The sequence below is a fragment of the Lytechinus pictus genome, chromosome 17 (assembly GCF_037042905.1).
Source record: "Lytechinus pictus isolate F3 Inbred chromosome 17, Lp3.0, whole genome shotgun sequence".
Lineage (NCBI taxonomy): Eukaryota > Metazoa > Echinodermata > Echinoidea > Temnopleuroida > Toxopneustidae > Lytechinus > Lytechinus pictus.
In genome coordinates, this window is record NC_087261.1 from 855407 (window position 1) to 878971 (window position 23565).

General features: G+C 36.5%; 1 protein-coding gene across 7 annotated transcripts in view; it reads right to left on the minus strand.

Annotated features, from left to right (window-relative positions):
• Positions 1-23363, minus strand: part of LOC129280978 (zinc finger protein 107-like) — a 49245-nt gene extending 25882 nt beyond the window's left edge. For 6 of the 7 annotated variants that reach the window (XR_010296344.1, XR_010296343.1, XR_010296342.1 and 3 more), the window contains exons 1-6: positions 23181-23363; positions 18529-18651; positions 15433-15521; positions 13008-13965; positions 10093-10225; positions 8057-8178 (exon numbers count right to left, since the gene is read on the minus strand). Coding sequence is in view for 4 of the 7 variants with exons in the window: in XM_064112539.1 (XP_063968609.1) it covers positions 8057-8178; positions 10093-10225; positions 13008-13965; positions 15433-15521; positions 18529-18651; positions 23181-23319 (1564 nt within the window). In the remaining 3 variants the exon portion in view is untranslated. The remainder of the gene's footprint in view (positions 1-8056; positions 8179-10092; positions 10226-13007; positions 13966-15432; positions 15522-18528; positions 18652-23180) is intronic. The other variant, XM_064112540.1, reaches the window with a different exon arrangement.
• Between the last annotated feature and the right edge of the window lie 202 nt (positions 23364-23565).

Genomic DNA, 23565 nt, shown 5'->3' on the forward strand with positions numbered 1-23565 from the left:
TTTTTCCACTGTCTCTCATTCATTTACCCACTGTCTCTCATTCATTTTCCCACTGTCTCTCATTTATTTTCCCACTGTCTCTAATTCATTTTCCCACTGTCTCTCATTTATTTTCCCTACTGTCTCTCATTCATTTTCCCACTGTCTTTCATTCATTTTCCCACTGTTTCTCATTCATTTTCTCACTGTCTCTCATTCATTTTCCCACTGTCTCTCATTCATTTTCCCACTGTCTCTCATTCATTTTCCCCACTGTCTCTCATTCATTTTTCCATTGTCTCTCATTCATTTTCCCACTGTCTCTCATTCATTTTCCCACTGTCTCTCATTCATTTTCCCACTGTCTCTCATTCATTTTCCAACTGTCTCTCATTCATTTCCCCACCGTCTCTCATTCATTTTCCCCACTGTCTCTCATTCATTTTCCCCACTGTCTCTCATTCATTTTCCCACTGTCTCTCATTCATTTTCCCACTGTCTTTCATTCGTTTTCCCACTGTCTTTCATTCATTTTGCCCACTGTCTCTCATTCATTTTCCCACTGTCTTTCATTCGTTTTCCCACTGTCTTTTATTCATTTTGCCCACTGTCTCTCATTCATTTTGCCCACTGTCTCTCATTCATTTTTCCACTGTCTCTCATTCATTTACCCACTGTCTCTCATTCATTTTCCCACTGTCTCTCATTCATTTTCCAACTGTCTCTCATTCATTTTCCCACTGTCTCTCATTCATTTTCCAACTGTCTCTCATTCATTTTCCCACTGTCTCTCATTCATTTTCCCACTGTCTCTCATTTATTTTCCCTACTGTCTCTCATTAATTTTCCCACTGTCTCTCATTCATTTTCCCACTGTTTCTCATTCATTTTCCCCACTGTATAATATATTATATATATTAATGCAATGAAATGGGATTGCTATACAGTGCGTATCAAAAATAGGTTACACTTGGAAAAAGCCTTGGGAATAAAAAAATATACAACATGTGGGTAATTTTTTCACATTTAATTATGGGTTCGGGTCTCATCTATCCACTAAAAGCAAAAGTTTTGACGGAATTTTACACTTAAGTGAGCACTGTCCATTTTTGTAAAGCACGCAGAAATCTGTTTGCGCAGAAATGCTTGTTTTCACGCTGTGTCAAGGGGAAAGGGCGAAATCAAACTTACCCTGCGAAGCATTTCTCATAAATTTCCCTAGCACTTCTAGCCAATAAAAAAAAACCCGGATACATTACGGCATTTTGTAACAATTCTGCCGCCCAAATTTAAAATTTCAACACTTAGTAAGCACAACCTTTACCCTTTTTGTGCCAGCTGGATCTGAGGACATAACTGAATCTGAACAAAAGTTTATATCAGACATCTCCAGCATTTTTCACTAGGTTTTTATCATTTAAAGTTGGTTTACATTTCATTTTTCATTTAATACTTGTTTCTCCACACTTTTCCCAAGCTTGGCAATGATTAACAAAATGGAAATAAAGCCTAAGCCATTTTATGTAAATCACAGCTCAGTGTAAAGCAAATGTCGTCACGATGGCCACAGCGTGTGGGAGAGTGGGGTGGGGCGCAATGCACACTTCAAAGTGTTTTGGGCAAGGAAACAAGTTTAAAAAGGTAAAAGATATCTTCAAATCAATTTTACTGGCTAAATTCCACGTGTTCTTCATGATTAAGGTTTACTTTTATTCGCATAACTATTTCAAAGTTCTGCGCAAATATTTTTTCACCAACTTTTCAAAAGAAAGTGGTGCTCACTCAAGCGGAAATATTTTTCGACAGTTATATCGTCATTTGCTTAAATGGATCTGTACCAATGCTAAAATGTGGAAAAATCGTCAGGATATTACAAATATATAATTTTACAGGATTTTTTCTAAGCGTAAACTTTTTTTTGATACGCACTGTATACCAGAAAGACCTATTTGCCTCAATGGGGGCTCCAAACGGACAGATTTTTCTATAATTTGGCAAAACACGAAATAGGGGTTGGGTGTCTTATAAATAGCAACCCCAAAGGGGAGGGGGGGGGGTAGGCTTCAATGTGACAGTACTTTGTTATATGTAACAGAGTAGAAAGGCTACTTTACAGATTTTCATCCACTTTTTCTCACTGTTCATTCAATATTGGACACAATTTACTGATGAAGAATTTTTGAAAAAGAGTTTTGTGCATACATAGAAAAAATGTGCATTGGTATGATTGTTCACTATATGCATTTTTTATCAAAATAATCAATCGGGATTATCATATTGTGCTGCATTTAAATAAAAATTATTCCTTATAATCATTCCTAATTCATTTTTTAATGCCCTTATTTGTCCTTTATTGAAAAAAACAATCTTTAGATTGTGAATTACTCAAAAATTACCGATCAGTTAGTAATCTTCCTTTTTTGTTCAAGATTCTTGAAAGGGTTGTCTTTTCAAGACTCACAGATTATTTGTTAAAACATGATTTATTTGACCCATTTCAGTCTGCCTACCGACCTCATCAGTGTCGAGACGCTTCTCACTAATGTTTCTAGTTTTATCTTACAGAAAATGGACAGTGGATCTGTCACAGCAATGGTATTCCTAGATCTGTCGCCGGCATTTGACACCATAGACCACACCCTACTTATTAACACTCTGACTAGTTTAGGTGTTCAGGGCAAGGCCCTACAATGGCTGAAATCTAATCTCTCATTCCATTCACAGTCAGTCCTCATTAATGGTGTTACCTCTTCATCTAGGCAACTGGTCTGTGGCGTCCCCCAGGGCTCTGTTGGAGGGCCCACTTTGTTTTCCATTTATTTGACAGGGCTTCAAGATATTTTTAAATATCACTCTGTTCATAATCATTTATATGCAGATGATATTCAGATTTTTGTACCGTTTTCACCCAATCAAACTAGTGCCACACAAGCCCTGTGTGATCTTGAAAGATGCATAATGGACACTTGTTTGAAGTCAAACTCGTTACTTTTGAACCATAGTAAATATAAGTTTTTAATTTTTGGCTCAAATTTTCAACTTAACAAATTCAACAATGATTCCATTTCTGTCTCAGGCAATGACATCCCCTTGTCAAAATCATGTCGCAATCTTGGAGTTACATGTATTTTTGATTCTCACATGTCCATGTCCAACCAGATCCCAAACATTTGCAGATTGGTTTGTTTTCAATTGTGCAATATTGGCTTCATAAGAAAATATCTCACTCACTCAGCAACAGAGAAACTTGTACATTCACTCATTTCTTCTCAATTTGATTTTAGTAATAGCCTCCTTTAAAATTTACCAGATTCTCAACTTGGAAAATTACAAAGGTTGCACAATGCAGCTGCGCGTATTGTAACTCTATCTAGCAAGCGCAACCACATCACCCCTATATTGAAAACTCTTCACTGGTTGCCCCTGAAGGAATGCAGTCTTTAAAATCTTTCTTTTGATTTTTCATATGGTCAATGGAACTTCCCCCAGTTACAATAGGTCTTTGAAGCTTAATTACCAACCCTCAAGAAATTTCTGATCCTCATCTAATCTCTTACAAATTCCAGTTGCTAAGAAATCATGCGGGGAACGGGCCTTTGCTCGTGCAGGACCTAGTCTGTGGAATTCTCTCCCACACAGTTTGAAAACCCAGACTTCAGTGACCACCTTCAAGGGCAACCTGAAAACATACCTGTATAAGAGTGTTTTTTGATAGACATTGACTTATTGTTCAGACATGTAAATAGTTTTTGTTGTTCTGCTCTGAAGCGCCTTGAGCATCTAATCGAGATGGAAAGTGCGCTATATAAAACTTATGTATTTATTTTATTTATTTATTCCAGACTTGATAATTGTTGTTTCCTTCTAATTTTTTACTTTGTATAACAGTGCGTATCAAAAACAAGAACGCATCTGGCAGTCTCGCCTGCATTACGCAATTCGATTTAGCAGCAGTGCTGACTTTGAAAACAGCTATTAAATAATTTTTCACAAAAGAATACTATGTCCATTGACCCAAGATGACCTTTGACCATGATCATGTGACCCAAGACATGTGAAAAACAATCATGATTACCCTTATCTTTATGTTTCATGAACTACATACATGTAGATCCATATAAACTTTCTAAGTTATGATGCAAATTCAACAAATACCCCCAACACGGCCAAAGTTCATTGACCCGAAACGACCTTTGATTTTGGTCATGTGACCAGAAACAAGCACAAGATATTCAGGGATACATGGTTAAACTAATGTCCCAAGTTTCATGAACTAGATCTATAAACTTTAAAGTTGTGATAATTTTACCAATACCCCCCACATTATCAAAGTATGTTGACCCTAAATGACCTTTGACCTAGATCGTGTGATATGAAACTTGCACAAGATGTTCAGGGATACTTAATTGCTCTTACGTCTAAGTTTCATGAACTAGATCCATAAAATATCAAAGTTATGACAATTCCTCAAATACCCCCAACATGGTCAAAGTTCATTGACCCTAAGTGACCTTTGACCTAGGTCATGTGACCTGAAACTCAGGCAGGATCTTCAGCAGAGCTGCCAAGTTGTATTTTGCATTTTCAGTATTCTTATCCCCCAAAATCAGTATTTTGACAAAAAAAATCCATATTTTTACCGTGTGAGATAAATATGCATGCACAATGGCAAAGTTCGGTCACTTCTTACATTTGCGCCCACACGAGACCAAAAGCTTCAGTCTCTGTATTTTGGTTGTTCCTCACTCACTAATACATAGACTGAAGAGCTTGGAGGCTCGTACGTACAGACAACGTATTAGCAGTTACGTTAGATCTAATATTCGGCGGAAACTTGATTTTCCGATCATTTTTTTGTACATAAAATGTCACATTATGAAAAAGAAATTGCATCCATATTTACAGGAAAATGTATGAAATTCAGAAATATCGTACCTTAGACCGCAATTACCGCTAATTCCTTTCAAATGATGATCGAAAAATCGTCATCTTCGATCCTTTCGTTGGTCATCGTAAGTTGCCATCTTGGATGACGTCATCATCCTTACAGACGTATTTACCAGTCGCTATATATATCGCGATTTGAGCCGCTGCTTTGCGCTTGTAATCTACGTGCGTGCGCTCGGAACTTGTCACCCGCATTGATTCGCCAGGAAAGCCTTGATGAAAGCACAACTCATTGAACGTAGAGGGCAGCAACACACGGCTGCCATTTTTTCATCTCCGCCCAAAGCTCCCGGATGCTTAGTTGGGCGAACAATACCTTTTCTTCTCTAATTTGTTTTTCCCGTATTTTATCATGAAAAAGCGTACTGCCGTATTTTAAATTGATTTCCGTATGAAATACGGAAAAATCGTACTACTTGGCAGCTCTGCTTCAGTTATACACTATCACCCTTATGTCCAAGTTTCATGAGCTAGGTCTATATATTTTCTAAGTTATGATGACATTTCAAAAACTTAACCTTAGGTTAAGATTTTGATGTTGATTCCCCCAACATGGTCTAAGTTCATTGACCATAAATGACCTTTGAGCTTGGTCATGTGACATGCAGGGATGCCAGTGGCAAATGCTCCCAGGGCCTGAACTTTTTTTGGAAGGTAAATTATGTGCGCGAAGCGCATATGACGAGCGCGAAGTCCCATTCGGCTGGGGTCCAAGCTCTAGGGTTCTAAATGGTCTCTGATGCAATCTGAGCCTATTTTAGGGATCATTTTCCCAAAAATTTAGCTCAAGTTTTGGGCATTTTTTTATGTTGCAGAGCCTCAACTTACAATTAATTCATGAAAATTATTTATTCTTGATGAAGTGTACAAGAACATAATTACTGTACTCTGAAGTCTGCAAACTCTTTTGCAGTGAAATGGTGCCACAAAGAAAAATAAAGAGTTTGAAGCACACTTCTTAAATATTTATGTATATTTATATATGTATATGTATATTTGTGTAATTTTCAAATTAATCTAAATGAGTGGGTATAAATATAAATAATTCGCTGCCGATTTAAAAACATCGCATGCGCGAGGGTCCGAGCTCAGTCCGGACCCGGTAGCGTCGCGACCCGATACCTCCCGCATGCGATGTTTTGAAATCGGCAGCGCATTAATATTTATACGCGTGAGGAACTTCATGTTGGCTCTAAATCACCAATTTTGAGACTGATAGAAGCATGGAAAAGAAGTGAAACTTTGTGTAAAGTAAGAATATTAGTTGTACTTGTTTTTAAAGATCATGATGTTGCATGAATTTTATATTTTCCCACCATAAAATCCCACCTTTTGTCACTCGGAATATCCGATCGAATTCATGGTCTCGAAGTTCGGGTAGGTGGAGCGTAGTGTAACGGTAGTGAAGTGGAGTGGAGCCTGCATGAACTTCGCTCGAGGTAACCAGCGACATCGATTTTGCGAAAATAATCCGAGAGAAACGTTCCACTATTGTCTTTGTTCTCCAACCACTTCCACTGGAATTTGTTCTTGATTCCACTGTCTATTTGCTTAAAGTTGGTTCCTCTTTCAACATCCATACTTGTTGAAAAATTGTGATTAAATCCACAATCGAAACGGAGAATCAGCTCAGAATAACAACGTGAATTGAACGGGAGCACGAAAACACTGTGTACGGCCGGTGTAGGCATACTCATCGCGCAGCGAACGCATAGCCATGCAGCCCATGCCACCTATCGCATTGGTATTACACTAGACTCAAATACAGTCGTTTTCTCAAAATTCAAACTTACATTAACTTCACAATCCATACACCTTATAATGTACGGCAATCAGTCAACACCAATCACATACATACAGTGTAGTCTAGCATAATGCGACCATATACACACACGCACAAAAAAACCTTGATAAAAAACTAGCGTTTAACTGACCGGCTCGTACGAGTCTAATTCCATTATATCACAGGATTTTTTCTTGCACAATAGCTTAGGTACATATAACGGCCGTACGGAACATAGACTTCTCATTGAACGGCCGGATCTGGCCGTTGACAGTTCTGTCCGGCCTGAGAAAACTCGACCAGCCGGAACTTAAGGTCAGAAAACTGAAAAAGCCGGAATTCCGTCTATAGCCGGAACTCTGGCATCCCTGGACATGAAACTCAGGCAGGATGTTCAGTAATACTTGATTAACCTTATGGCCAAGTTTCATGAACTAGGTCCATATACTTTCTAAGTTACGCTGTCAATTAAAAAACTTAACCTCAGGTTAAGATTTGGTGTTGACGCCGCCGCCGCTGCCATCAGAAAAGCGGCGCCTATAGTCTCACTCTTCTATGCAGGTGAGACAAAAACTTAACCTTAGGTTAAGATTTTGATGTTGATTCCCCCAACATGGTTTAAGTTCATTGACCCTAAATGACCTTTGACCTTGGTCATGTGACATGAAACTCAGGCAGGATGTTCAGTAATACTTGATTAACCTTAAGGCTAAGTTTCATGAAGTAGGTCCATATACTTTCTAAGTTATGCTGTCCTAAAAAAAAATTAACCTCAGGTAAAGATTTGGTGTTGACGCCGCCGCTGCCATCGGAAAAACAAACACATTTTCGGGGGGGGGGGGGGGGCCAAGTATGAGCATCTCCCCTTTGGAATTTTCTCTTCAATCAACATGTTCAATCTTTTGTTGTTCATGTTGTGATGGGCTTGACTTAAGGCGACCGTACACCTTATGATTGGCCAGCGACTCAACTTTGAAATAAAACGTAGTAGAATTTGATGCTAATATTGAGACTTGGAATATCTTACTGTGTAATGTTCGAAATCATCGTCTAAATACCTATGTTCAAATCTGTGACTATGCTATCATCCTTCTTGGAATACTAGCAAATTCAATATCCAGTCTTAATGACGTCATATCGTCGTACGATTGGCTACGATTTGAAACTAATTTGACTTTTAATCCAAAATAAAGGCATACAATCTTACAAAATGGTTATATTAGTATTCTTTCAATTAATTTTAACCTCAAATAAATGATTTGTACCAAAATAGGATCACAAACAGTCGTAAGGTGTGCGGTGGCCTTTAGGCTAAATGCAAACAGGGAGTTATGAAGTAGGACTCACCAGTACACTTTGGACACATCCAGCTAATATTCTCCCTTTCCATGCGCTTTCCTTCTTTCTTCTTGACGTTTACACATTTGCCATGAAACCAATCTTCACATTTATCACAGCATATCATGAACCTTGAAGAAAAATGATAAAAATATATACAATAATTCAGTGTAAAACATGTATGGCCTTATCATGAAATTAGTCACCTCTCTTCTTGTGTGTGTGTGCACTCATTGCGTACAAAGTCAATGGGAGTTGAAAGAAGTCACCAGCACTAATGAATGGACTGGTGACTTCAACCCGGATAATGGCACAATAGAAGAAAATAGATTCATTTAAATGAATTCATGCTGACTACTCAGGCATCTCTTCACATGCAAACACACATTGTGAGAGGTATTAACTAAAGGGTGAGTGGAGTCACAACAAACAAACTTTTCTTTTTCCCCTCACAGTATGGGAGGTTCCATGACATTTGCTCCCGCGACACTTTCTCCAATGGAAACTTTGAATGTCAAGCATCAAAACCTTACCTCTATTTAACCCTAATCCTTATCTTTTCATTATTCAGAACCAAAAACTCTATTACAATCCTAAATCTAACCCTCGGCCATAAGATGGTAAAACGGTCTATCTCGAAAATCGCTGTTCTGAGAAAAATGACTTTAAAGTTGAGAAGTTTGAGCTTTTTTATGAGACAGAAGTAAGGCATTTTTAGCAATGGGAAAAGAAGAAGCACAATAAACTCTAATAACTGACCAATTTTTAGCTTCTTCTGGGTTTTATTTATGAAATAAATGAGATTTTTGTGTAGATAGACTGTTTAAACACAGCACACGTATACACTCATACTACACATCATAAGATGGTAAAATGGTCTATCTTTGAGAAGGACCATTTTAGCATCTGGGCAGTTCCATGGTTACGGAGTGACATTCAGAAACAACTTTTTTACGTTCAAACAAAGATATCACCCATATTTGAATAGTTATTTGCCAAGAAATGGTACCTGACAGTAGTTGCTAAAACCCTCTTTTCAAAATGATAACATTTGTTATTTTGATCCACTGAATTAATGAGATATGAATATTCATAAACATGGTTATGGAGTGACGCAAGAAGGACATGCATATTTGAGGAGAAAACATATTGCTTAAACTCTGTGAATTTTGAATTGCTATCATAATTTTGATTTATTGATTGGATTCTATGTTGTTCTAGCTGTAATATGCTGCATTGTAATTAAAAAAATTGGTGTATTATTTCATTAATTACGACTTAAAACGTAAACCCATACCCGGTTACGGAGTGATGGTTAAGGAGTGACATCAGAAATATCCTCTCATGGGCAGCGTTAAATGAACTTATATTTCAAAATTTTTGTTTGATATGATGTAAAATGATGACCTCCAGATTATCCAAAAGAAAATTTTACAAAACAAGCAATGGTTTTCTGTTAAATTGAAATTAAGTAAAAACCAATATATGTAGTCCCATGTATAGAATTTCTTGCATGGTTTGGATTCTCCTATAACGAGATGTGTAAGAAAAAAAAATTGTGGCTACTTATTTTCCCCCTTTGTAATTATGAAATTCCATATGAGTTTTAAAAGAAAAATTTGATCCAGATTTGAAATAAAGCCAATATAAGTTTTTGGAAAATGTCCACTTTTGCTTGGAATTGCCCATCTTTTTCCAATGCACAACATTCTTCAGCGATTTTTTAGATAGACTGTTTAACCATCTGACGGCTGCTGTGACGTGACGGTAAACTGGTCTTACTCGAAGATGGACAATTTTACCATCTGACAGCGATGATTAAAATATCTCAAATAAGATTGAAAGGTCTATGTTCAAGATAGCACCATTACAAAGTGCGCCCTCACATTACAAGGAAGGTAAATTTACCTCAAAAAGTCAAATTTTCGAGTTAGACTGTTTTACCATCTGACGGCCACCCAATGCCCTCTGAGATATTCAGACCGGAGCAAATGTCGGAGGACCGAATGTCATGTCACAGTGTGAAAAAGCATTAGACGACTTACTTTTCGTCATAAGGCTGTCTGCATATACACCATAGTTTCTCTGGATCATCGTCATTGCCAGTATCATGTTCAGCCTGATCTGCTTCAGGCTCTTCTTTCGTAGAAAATGGAATATCGCTGAGCTCATCTGCACCTAAACCAAACAAGTTTTCAAAGACCAAACTTATGTTTCACACCATCATTATTAGAAATAACAGTTTGCACATGGAATATTGCTATTAAAGGACAAGTCCACCCCAACAAATTGTTGATTTGAAAAGATATAGAAAAATCAAACTAGCATAACAATGAAAATTTCATTAAAATCGGATGTAAAATAAGAAAGTTATGGCATTTTAAAGTTTCGCTTCATTTCACAAAACAGTTATATGCACATCCTGGTCGGTATGCAAATTGGCAGACTGATGATGTCACCCACTCACTATTTCTTTTGTATTTTATTATATGAAATATTCTAATTTTATCCTCTTTGTCAAGTGAAACAAAGTTTTATTTCTACCGGAACAAGTGGAGTTACCATTATTTTAACAGTTTATGGTTAAGTTAAGTTGATCCTTATTGTCAAATCTGTAAAAATTTATATATTGTATTATTCAAACAATAAAAAACAAAAGAAATAGTGAGTGATGGACATCATCGACTCTCTAATTTGCACATCGAAGAGTTGTAAATTTAACTGTTTTTTAAATAAGCAAAACTTTAAAATGTCATGACTCTCTTATTTCAATGAATTTTGCAGCGTTATGTTTGTTTGATTTTTCTCTATCTATTCCGATCAACAATTGGACTTGACCTTTAAAGTTCATCTGCATCTAAAATATCACAGATGTAAACATTTTATAAAATTTTCATTCAAAGACCAAACTAATGTTGATTTCAACTGAGATAAAGTATCTATCTAATGGAAATGGACTAAAGCTCATCTATACCTAAAGCAATGTTAACCCAGAGGAAACATTGACTTAACAGTTGCTATCTTATGGATATGTTTGTTCTGTAAAAAGAGAACATTATTTTCTCTTCAATATATAGAGGCATTTTATGGTTGGTTTCTTCATGCTCGTGTTCCTCTTCAGATGAAAATGTAATATCGCTGCGCTCATCTGCACATAAAACAACATTAACACAGAGGTAAACATTTCATAGTTGCTATCTCAGTGTTGAAATTACTTTTAATTTTTAGGGAGCCATTTTGAAAAATAAAGGAGAGCCATTTTTAAACAAGTGGAACGCCTCTGGCAGTCTCGCCTGCATTACGCAATTCGATATAGCAGCAGTGCTTCCTTTGAAAACAGCTTGATTCACAGAAGAAAACACTATAATAAAATATTATGTCCATTGACCCAAAATGACATTTGATCATGATCATGTGACCTAAGACATGTGCAAAACAATCATTCATACTTGATTACCCTTCTGTTGATGTTTCATGAGCTAGATCCAAAAACTTCTGAAGTTATGATGCCAATTCAACACATACTCCCAACATGGCCAGAGTTCATTGACCTTTAAATGACCTTTGATCTTGGCCATGTTCCTGAAATGCACAAAGGGTATTAAGGGATACATTGCTGCTCTAAAGTTTCATTAACTAGATCCATAGACTTTTTAAAGTTAAGATGACAATTCCACAAATACCCCCAACATTACCAAAGTTTGTTGACCTGTGACCTGAGTTTATATTTTATACTGCAGAATTTATATTATCTTCATCTTCAGAGTATAGTCACCATCAGACTTACTCATGTATTTGTCATTATCATCAAGTTATCATCTTTAAATAATAAATGTTTATATGAACTCAACATCTTGCATTGATTCGTCTCATTCAAGTCTGGTTGAAAGCAAAAGTGCAATCGATCCAACCCCAACATAACACTAGCACAGGATATTCAAGGTTACTTGATTGCTCTTATGTCCACGTTTCATGAACTAGATCCATAAAATATCAAAGTTATGTTGACAATTCCTCCTTTACCACCAATATGGCCAAAGTTCGTTGACCTTAAGTGACCTTTGACCTTGGACATGTGACCTGAAACTCACACATGATATTCAGGGATACATGGTTGCTCTTATGTCCAAGTTTCATGAACTAGATCCATAAATTTTCAAATTTATGATGACATTTATGATGACATTATGATGACATTTATGAAGACTTAACCTTACATGTAGGTTAAAGGGGAAGTTCACCCTGAAGAAAACTTTGTTGTAAAAATAGTAGAAAAAATAGTAAAAAATATTGGTGAAGGTTTGAGGAAAATCTGTTAAAGAGTAAGAAAGTTATTAGAGTTCAAAGTTTTGGATTTGTGACGTCATAAACGAGCAGCTACCCCATGTGTTATGTAATATAAAATGCATGAATTTCAAATTTTGTATGGTTCCTGATGACTTAATTTTGTTTTCTATTCATGATCGGGTGTGAAATGATTTGTAAATTGATATACAAAAGGTACAGTGAAAACCATTTTCAATTTTCTGAGAAAATGACATTTCATTGATTTTTTACCATTCTCTATGTAGGAATGCTGCTCGCATATGACGTCACAAATCAAATAATTGAAATTCTAATAACTTTTTGATTATTTGATGAATTTTTCTCAAACCTTCGGCAATATTTTTTATTATTTTTTCCGCTATTTTTACAATAAACTTTTTGACAGGGTGAACTTCCCCTTTAAGATCTCATGATGACAACACTGCCCCCGCCATAGGAAATGTCACAACTTTCTTATTTTACATCTCATTTTGATGAATTTTTTGTGTCGTGGTTGTTTGATTTTTCTCTTTTTATCCATAACAACTTTTTATTGGGGTGGACTTGACCTTTAATGTCAATAGTACCACCCTTACAAGGTACGTGTATAGGCATAACAACCGAATAAAGCATAGATCTGTAATTTTATTCTTACCCAAGAGAGAATGAGACTTTCTATCAGCTTGCCCGTCAAATTGCCCGCCAACTTCCAGACAAGATTGAGGTTTCTCAGGAATCTGGTTGCTTGCTGGACCTACTTTTGTCAAGGTTTGCTCTGAACTCTGATCACATGACTGAATGTCAGGATCACCTGATAGACTGTTGAGATCACATGACTGATTGTTGAGATCACGTGATTCCTTAGAAATCAGACTACCTGGAGCTATTTCTGTCAAGGCTTGATCAGACTTTTGAGCACATGACTGATTGCTGAGATCATGTGACTGAGTGTTGAGGTCACATGACTGAGTGTTGAGGTCACATGACTGAGTGTTGAGATCACCTGATCGCTTAGGAGTCTGGTTGCCTCCTGCTGCTACTTCTGCCAATGATTGTTCTGACTTTTGATCACATGACTGAGTGTTGAGATCACCTGATTGCTTAGGAGTCTGGTTGCCTCCTGCTGCTACTTCTGCCGATGATTGTTCTGACTTCTGATCACATGACTGAGTGTTGAGATCACCTGATTGCTTAGGAGTCTGGTTGCCTCCTGCTGCTACTTCTGCCGATGATTGTTCTGACTTCTGATCACATGACTGAGTGTTGAGATCACCTGATTGCTTAGGAGTCTGGTTGCCTCCTGCTGCTACTTCTGCCGATGATTGTTCTGACTTCTGATCACATGACTGAGTGTTGAGATCACCTGATCGCTTAGGAGTCTGGTTGCCTCCTGCTGCTACTTCTGCCGATGATTGTTCTGACTTCTGATCACATGACTGAGTGTTGAGATCACCTGACTGATTTTCCTGATCAGACAGACTGCTCTGTGATTGGATGGCTTTCCCCAAGTCCTTCAATTTGAGAATATCACTGTTCCACTCTTCTCCACTGTGAAGATCATTCAAAAAATAATCATCATCGTCATCAGAAAGAGCTTCTATTTTTATAGTATGCTGTCAAAAGAAAAAAGAGAAGGTTTCATGAGAAAAATGACAGCTATATGAAACAAATAAATTACACAATACGTCAGAACATGCAAACTATCAGAAGTTTTGAGAGCTCTGTGACACACTGAGCTGGAATGAATGGTGATGTGTGAGTGATACAAGCTACCTGATTGGATGTTGCTGTCAAGAAGCAACCTTGGTTTAAACAGGTGGAATGCCTCTCTCACCTGCATCACGCGATTCAATATAGCAGCAGTACTGAATTTGAAAACTACTATAAAACAATTATTCACAAAAAACACCATTCATATAATGATACAATATTACGTTCATTGACATTTGACCTTGATCATGTGACCTGAAACTCGCATGAGATGTTCAGTGATACTTGACGGCTCTTATGTCCAAGTTTATGAACTCGACCAATATACTTACAGAGTTATGATGGTAATTCAACAAATACCCCCAACATGGCCACAGTTCAATGACCTTACATGACCTGCAACCTTGATCATGTGACCTGAAACTTGCACAGGATGTTCAGTGATACTTGATTTACTATTATGTCCAAGTTTCATGAATCAGATCCATAAACTTTCAAAGTTATGATGGTAATTCAACAGACCCTTAATTTGGTCAAAGTTCATCTACTCTAAATGACCTTTGACCTTAGTCATGTGATGTGAAACTAAGGCAGGATGTTTAGTAATACTTGATTAACCTTATGTCCAAGTTTCATGGACTATGTCCATATATTTTCTAAGTTATGATGACATTTCAAAAACTTAACCTTAGGTTAAGATTTTGATGTTGATTTTCCCAACATGGTCTAAGTTCATTGACCCTAAATGACCTTTGACCTTGGTCATGTGACATGAAACTCAGGCAAGATATTCAGTAATACTTGATTAACCTTATGGCCAAGTTTCATGAACTAGGTCCATACACTTTTCTTAGTTATGCTGTCCTTTCAAAAACTTAACCTTCGGTTAAGATTTGGTGTTGATGCCGCCTCCGTCGGAAAAGCGGCGCCTTTAGTCTCACTCTGCTATGCAGTTGAGACAAAAATGATATAGGTCTGGGTCCCATACGAAGGAGTGTCTTTGATCTTATAAACCTGAACAATGGAAAGCTCATCCTGCTGTCTACAAATAACAATGCTCTCATTGCGAGACGGTTCACATAAATGTTTATTTTTTTATTTCAGATGTTTTGATTTCATTTATATATTATTTTGTTTCTTTGTTTTAATAAGTAATGCATCTAAACATATATTGCCATTTTATACCAATTTTATTTTTGTATATTTGTTAACCCCGACTAGTGAGGAGAGCTTCATAACAGAAACTAGTTTTTCTTTATAGTCATCCTCAGACACTAATTGGTGGTATTTTATTCCTCTTGTATATATTCTTGTGGTCTTTTGCCTGGAAATAAAATAAATTGAAAAAAATAAATTTTGTGGGTACTTACTGGTTGAAAACTCTCTTCATATGATGGTTGCTCCTCTGTCTGATCTTGTTCTTGAATTTCTTGATTCTCAACCAGCACATCGAGAGATCCTGGGAGATAAAAAATTCAACAAGAAGATATACAACTTCAAAAGTATATCAGATGCAGTACATGCATGTACACATCAAATTTCCATTGTGTACTAAAATGATTGCACCCAAAAAGATCATTGTTTTACCCATGAATCAAGAAGGCATGAAGCAAGAAGCCATGGAGCGTTGTGGCCCAGTGGATAAGTCTTCTGACTATGAAACAGAGGGTTGTGGGTTCGAATCCCAACCATGGCGTGATTTCCTTCAGCAAGAAATTTATCCACGTTGTGCTACACTAGACCCAGGTGAGGTGAATGGGTACCCGGCAGGATTAATTCCTTGAATGCATGAGAGCTGAAAGGCAGCACGAGCTAAAGCCGGGGTAATAATAATAACGCACCTCGGAATAGAGTATTTATACATGTAGATAGATGGCGCTGCTCACTTCTCCCTCTCTCGTTTTCTTCCCTTCTTCTCTTCTCTTTTCCTAGCCCTTCTTATCTTTGTATTGTATTTTTGTGTATTGTATATATTTGTCCACAGGCGTATCCCGTCACAAGCATACATGTGCTTTTAGGGACCTACGCCTTCCTCAGTACAAATAAGTTATATTTATTTATATTCTTTATGGAAATTGATTTCATGCGAATTCTTGTGAACTAAAATGAAGAAATTTTGTGAAATTGAGGAAAATAAATGTTTATTTGAAATGAAATTCCTATTATTATTATTATGTCATTTTTTTCTTCATATTTTGCCAACATGATTAGGGGAGATGATTTTTTTCTAAAGAACAGGATACATTCCTGTCTTTCATACCTCTGTTTGTCGTTTCCCCTGAGCCTCAAATATGACGAATCTGAGACGATTTAACTTTCAAACTGTCATAAAATAATATAGGATTCGTATAGGGCACGTATCCACCTTATTACGTGCTCAAGAGGCTCCTATATTACCCCGGCTAAGCTTGTCTATGGATTACGGTGCTCACAGCTGTTTGAGGAATTACTTCCTGCCAGTTATCAAAATCATGCTGGGATCATGCCATTAATCTTCATTGCAAACTTGGTTTTGAGATGTTGATTTTCCATAATAATAATAGCTGAATTTATAAAGCGCTTTTTGCCTGAGGATACAAAGCGCTGCTATTATTACCCCGGCTTTAGCTCGAGCATGGACCTTTGAAGAGATGGACGATTAACGCGAGCAATTCTTTGGTCCAATGATAGTCATCGTCGCCTGGTTATGCGCATCTTAATGAGAACATACAGGTGTTGTAACAAGAGCAATTACCATGACTACCAAGAGGTATCTGAACACCCACAGACGAAACAGTTTCCCGGTCTTGATTTTTGTTGGCTGATACCCTGTTTCAGCATGTGCCTTTCAGTCAACATGCTTCATATTTGGAGCAGCAAACTTGGAAAGCAGAGGATCTTTATGATATAAAATATGATATTATTCGATCCGCTAACTACCGCTCACACATAAGGACATCAATAACACTGAGAGATACACGATCTATAAATGTTATGTACCACGTATATCTGGAATATTATGGAGAAACTTGGGCAAATTAAATTTTAAATGGTAAACAATCAATCACAATATTGCCTCTATATTACAATATGAAGACATTTCCCCAAATAAAACACATGGAACTAAGATTACCAAATGTAAAAAAGAACTGCACATCGATTTTCCATGATTTAAGTGATTTGTTGTCTATTGCGCATATAATTTGTGAAATATAAATGTCCAGTCACGAACTGCTTCCGTCCCTTCTCACGGTGATGATCATTGAACCAAAGAAGACTAGTATGAAGAGAATGTTATTCAGAGGACAATTACAGTCACCTGTTAGTGAATTCATTAAGTAAGCGATGAATGTCCATCTCTTCATAGGTCCATGGCTCGAGCTACCATCAACGGCGCTCAGTGCATGCAAGGAATTACTCCTGCCAGGTACCCATTCACCTCACCTGGGTCGAGTGCAGCATAGTGTGGATAAATTTCTTGCTGAAGGAAAACTTGCCATGTCTAGGATTCGAACCCACGACCCTCTGTTTCAAAGGCGAGAGTCAGAACCACTAAACCACAACGCGCCCACTTGAAGGACCCATCAACATGTTACCTTACTACTTTATACTGGTCCTTCAAGTGTCTGGTTTGACTCTGAAGGTTGGAGTCATCTTTTTCACAAAACATGAATACATCTCTCTTCAATATTTTACAATGATTGATAATTTTGTAAATGACTATTGAAAAGAAAACATATAAAAATCGACCACAGAAGCCACAACAGTAAAAACTTGGAAAAAGGTAAGATCGGACGTTGAATGAAGGGGCTCAATTTTAGTGCTTGACCCTGGCATTAAACATCATAGAAATTGAAAATCCATATTTTATTGTTCGCAATAGAAATCAGAAACAGAATCCTCCAAAAATTTGTTTTGCCCAATTAATCATAGGCCTGGCAGCAACAGCAACAGATATGCCAATGGAGTAACATTTAAATTTATAGTGGATCAATTCAATTCAATTCAGCATTTATTTCTAATTCATTAAAAATACAAGTTGATATCATGATCATGTACAAACAAAGAGACAATAAAAATTAAAACATAATCATTGAAACATAAATAAATAAAGACGAAAGTGATAATCAAAGTATTATTGCCAAATCATTGAAACAATATAAAAACAAGACGAGAGATGAATGAATGGGAAACAGGAGTGTACTAAAAAGCCAGAAGGCTTGTTAAAACGCACACACCCAAAATAAACAAATTCTTAAAATAATTGTAATATATGGATGCGGCAAGTAGCAAAAGAACAAATACAAATAAAACAAAAGAAGAAACATAAAAAACATCAACAACAAGACATAAAGGAAAACTATTTATGGATATTATAATACGATGATGATCTTAGTAACTTTGGATCAGTTTATTTTTATATCGCTATATAAAAATATTATGAAAGGTAATATTAAAGAGAGCATCATAACAACTAAACCACAAACCTTCTTCACTCTTGATATCACTCTCTTCTTCCTCATTCTTGATTTCTTCTTTGATCTGTATCCATCCTGAATCCATTATTTCATTCTCTCGTTGCATGAACATGGGTAGACAGGCCTGTAATCCTGTGAATTAAAAAGAAATTGGTTGATTCAGCATCATTTGTATTAATACAGCCAGCAAGACTTTCCAGGTTGGAAGACAATTGTAGAGTTGTTGTGGCTCAGTGGATAAGTCTCCAGACTTTCAACCACAAGGTCATGAGTTCAAATCCCATTGCAACACTTGCGTCTTTTGGCAAGGTGATTATCTACTTCTTCACTCTTCACCCAGGTGTAGTAAATGGTTACCAAGTAGAACGGAATTCCTTGAATTTTCGAGCATCCAATCAGGGTAGCCGTGCTAAAGCCAGGGTAATAGCATGCAGCCCTTAGAAACATTTGTATTAAGCGCTATATAAATGTTGCGTATTATTATTTTTAAATACGGAAGCTTTCCAAACAGAATAATTCTCCTAAAATTGATGAGCGTCTTCCTAAAGCTTCTTTGGTATAATAGGGGGTGCTTGTTATTTTAGAAAATAGAATGTACATTATGCATTTGATAAGCCAATAAAACAGACAGGTAGGTAATATTGCACATCATAATTCACGGAATGAATAATACTGAATGACAGATGTACAGTATATAGGGAATTCAAGTGGAAAGTTGTTTCAAATTTGATTTGAAAAAAGAAAAATCCAGAAAAGCCGATAGATGAGTGTTTGAACAAAATTAGACATAGTCATAGAATAAGAGAGTTGAAAAGCTTTCAAAAGTATTGTACGGGAGCTTCAAAGTGACCGCATCTACTCCCAAAGTTACCAATGAAATGAATATAATTCCATTTTTCTAACATTCATAAATACCTTGTCCGATTTTCTTCTTTTTTTTCATGTCAAAATAATTCATTTCTATTCCCAATAATTACAATATTCCTGCTTACTGATGTACATCTTGTCATACAAGTGAACAATAAATACATCAGAAAACTTTGCATACCATACAACAAAGACAAGATAATACATCATACGGTTTGATACATTATTATTTTTTGTCAAACTAAAGCATGTATGGTCTGTCATGCAATACTCATATTAAACAGTAATGCGCATAACTCTACAACTCTTGAACAAAACGTTTTCTTTTTTATTGCTTCAGCTAGCATTTACAAATTAAACTTTGCTTTAATTGTACAGACAACGTGCTCTGAAAAAAGGTGTAAACAGGTATTGACAGGTGTTTTTGATAATAATAATAATGGCATATTTACCCTGGGTAGCCACTTCAGTTCTGAAAACTGTTCTCCCAGCGACATCAACATATAAAATGTATGTTAGTTTTAAAAAAATTCTAGATATGAATGTATATTCATAAATTTGGTGCATCCACCTTTGTTGACCATGGATTTCCATAGAGTTACAATTGATCAATCGTAACTCTTTGTAAGACGGGGGCCTGATCTTTAAGATTATGAGAGGGATAGACAATGTTGATGCTGATCTTTTCTTTGAACGAATTCATGACTCCCGTACGAGAGGACATACATGAAACTAAGGAAGACCAGTGATGCAGATCTGCCGTTCACCAAAATTCATTCTCATGGAGGAGGTGTAATAATTGGAATTCCCTGCCTGAGTCAGTTGCAAGTGCAACTAGTTTAAATCAATTCAAATCCAGACTTGAAAAATTTTGGCACAACCATCCTCTGAAGTACCGACCTCTTACCATGGATGTAAAAGGAATGGAGAGACGATATGCAAATAGCTTTATTTCTAAAGAATTACAAAAGAATACACAGTTGCATTATTATAGCCTTTGATGACGACCTATAGATGATGCCGCCAGTTTCATGCGAAAACTGAAAAGTGGTTCGTGTTGAAAATAGATAACTGGGATATTTCCATTTTTATTTGAGCACAAAACATAGATATTGAACACAGAAATATACATCAAAGGTTTATTCTGTCCTAAAATTGGGCAAAATATTGAATGATAAAAGTTTTAGAATGTGATAAAACCTAATAATTTGACATTTTACAAAACAACATTTTCTAAAATCCCATAAACTTCTACACCATAAAAATATCATGATTAGTTTGTTAGAAGATATTAAAATTTAATTTGTGATGCTATGTGACAGAACTGCGGCCAAATGCAGCCAGTTGATTAATTTCAAATCATATTTCAAGAAATATTGCAACATTTATTTTCGCTGTCCCCTGTAAAATTTTATAGCAATGTGCCTGCCCATATTATCCAACCAGAGGCAGCATAAAGTACTTATCATGGTTTACTGACGGATGGTCTATTATCACTTGGTCTAATCATCAGATGGGCTAACAACATTCGGGCTAAACACACTTAGTCCAATTCTCTTTTGGTCTAATGATCACTTGGTCTAATAGCCACTTTGTCTAATGACTACTTGGTCTAATACCCAATTAGTCTAATGACCACTTGGTCTAATAGCCACTTGGCCTAATGCCCAGTTGGGCTAATCGTCACTTGGTCTAATTTTCATTTGGTCTAATTGCCATTTCGTCTAATGTATTTTATTGTCACTTGGTCTAATTGCATTTGGTCTAATACCAATTGGTCTAATGACCACTTGGTCTAATAGCCACTTGGTCTAATCATCAGATGGGCTAACAACATTCGGGCTAAACACACTTAGTCCAATTCTCTTTTGGTCTAATGATCACTTGGTCTAATAGCCACTTTGTCTAATGACTACTTGGTCTAATACCCAATTAGTCTAATGACCACTTGGTCTAATAGCCACTTGGCCTAATGCCCAGTTGGGCTAATCGTCACTTGGTCTAATTTTCATTTGGTCTAATTGCCATTTCGTCTAATGTATTTTATTGTCACTTGGTCTAATTGCATTTGGTCTAATACCAGTTGGTCTAATCCTCACTTGGTCCATTATTCATTTGGTCTATATTGCAGTTGGTCTAATGTGCAGTTGGTCTAATTTCCATTTCGGCCAATTTCCACTTGGTCTAATTTCCAGATAGTCTAACATTCATTTCGTCTACATGCCATTTGGTCTAATTTGTAAAGTCTGCATGGTGACTTGTTTTCAATTTTCTGGTGAAATCTTAAAAGTTACTTTCCGCGCCGGCTTCGAATCTTCACACGATTGGAGTACAGTTAGAGTGACGTATATTTCGTCCCCAACTGAATTTTGAAAATATGGGGATTGTCGAAAGCCTGTAGGGACGAAAAAATATGGGGATTAAACAAACTTTGGGGATTATTTTTGTCTGTTTCAGGTTTTTTTTTAATTTTGAAGGTTTTGGTGAAAAGCAATCATTTTGAAAAAACTAAACAAAATATTCATAACAAAATTACATGATCTAATGGCTTTGTAGTTTTGGAATCCCCAAAACTGCATAACTAGGCCATCAAGTTCAAGTATCGTCCGTAATGGTGCATCACAATGATTTAAAAGAGGAATAAACATGTTTACCAAATACGTATCCACGCAATCAATATATTTTCGTTCCTTTCTTCATAATAATTTTATTCTGATGAAACCCCGCCATTCGACCATTATAAGCTACAAGGTCCCGAACTTATTGTTCTGTAAATGTGCATGCAGTGATGTAATGATTATGAGAAGGCCTATGATTTAATTTTCATCATCATCTTATACAGGCCTAATTGTAAGAATTATTTGATTAAAATAATTTATTTGATGAGCGACTATCTCATCATCGACAGTCCTTCACGGTGAGGTTTTGCGCCCACCAGCCCTACCCCGGCTCTACCTCTCCGGATTGTGGCGATATGTATAAACTGATGCATGGTATTTATCCATTACGTACTATATTTGCTAATTCTAGATAAAATAATAATGAATGATGCTATATTAGAATAAATGGACATGAGACCAAGTGTGAATTAGACTAAATGGAAATTAGACCAAGCGGAAATTAGACCAAATGGTCATTAGACCATGTGGCAATTAGACAAAATGATAATTAGACCAAGTGGAAATTAGCCGAAGTGGAAATTAGACCAAGTGGTGTTAGACCAACTGGAAATTAGACTAAATGGTTTTAGCCCAACTGCTCATTAGACGAATTGGATATTAGACCAAGTGGGAATTAGACGAATTGGATATTAGACCAAGTGGAAATTAGCCCAACTGGTTATTAGCCCAAATGGAAATTAGACGAATTGGATATTAGACTAAGTGGGAATTAGACAAATTGAATATTAGACGAACTGGTTGTAGACGAAATGAGTTTAGACTAGGTGAAGTTGGACGAACTGATAAGTAGACCATGTGGTATTAGACCATCCGATAATTCACCCTTATCATTACAAAGCATATTTCCTTTTGTAATTCGCTGTACATGTACAGTAAGTATAGGCAAGAATCTTTTTCTACAATCTGCAAGAAATTTGCAATGAAATGAAACACATGTCCAACATATTTCATCAAAGTGATTATAAAGGGAAAGTGTTTGATGGTTCTCCATGTCTTAAAACTCCTTGCTCTTTAGAAAATTAACAAGGGGCACATAATGCTTATAGGTCTCAACATGCAAGTAAATCCAGGTAGAATTATCTTGAATGACAAACAAATTGACTATATACACACCAGCTTTCAACATGATCTCATAGTTTTCTTTGACATTCTTGATACAGATTCTTTCATAATTGCTGATCTTTGTCCATTCCTCAGGTGTGAAGTAAGGCTTAACATCTGAAAAGGCATCCTCAGACTCTGGTACAGACATGATGACTTTTTACTCTCCCAACCTCTAAGGTTCACCAGCATCTGTGGATGAGGGAAGGTTGGGAAAAAATAATTCACAAATTTAAAATATCTTTTTTAAGTCTGTCTTAAGCTTCTGTATAGAGTCCGATTGGCGCGAGGTGTGGAAGGTGGTGTGTAAAAATGATGTGTAAAGGTAAAACTGACGACTGACGGACCCGTGACATAACAATAAAATATCGCTGTACTTGTTTAGGGTTCATTTCAG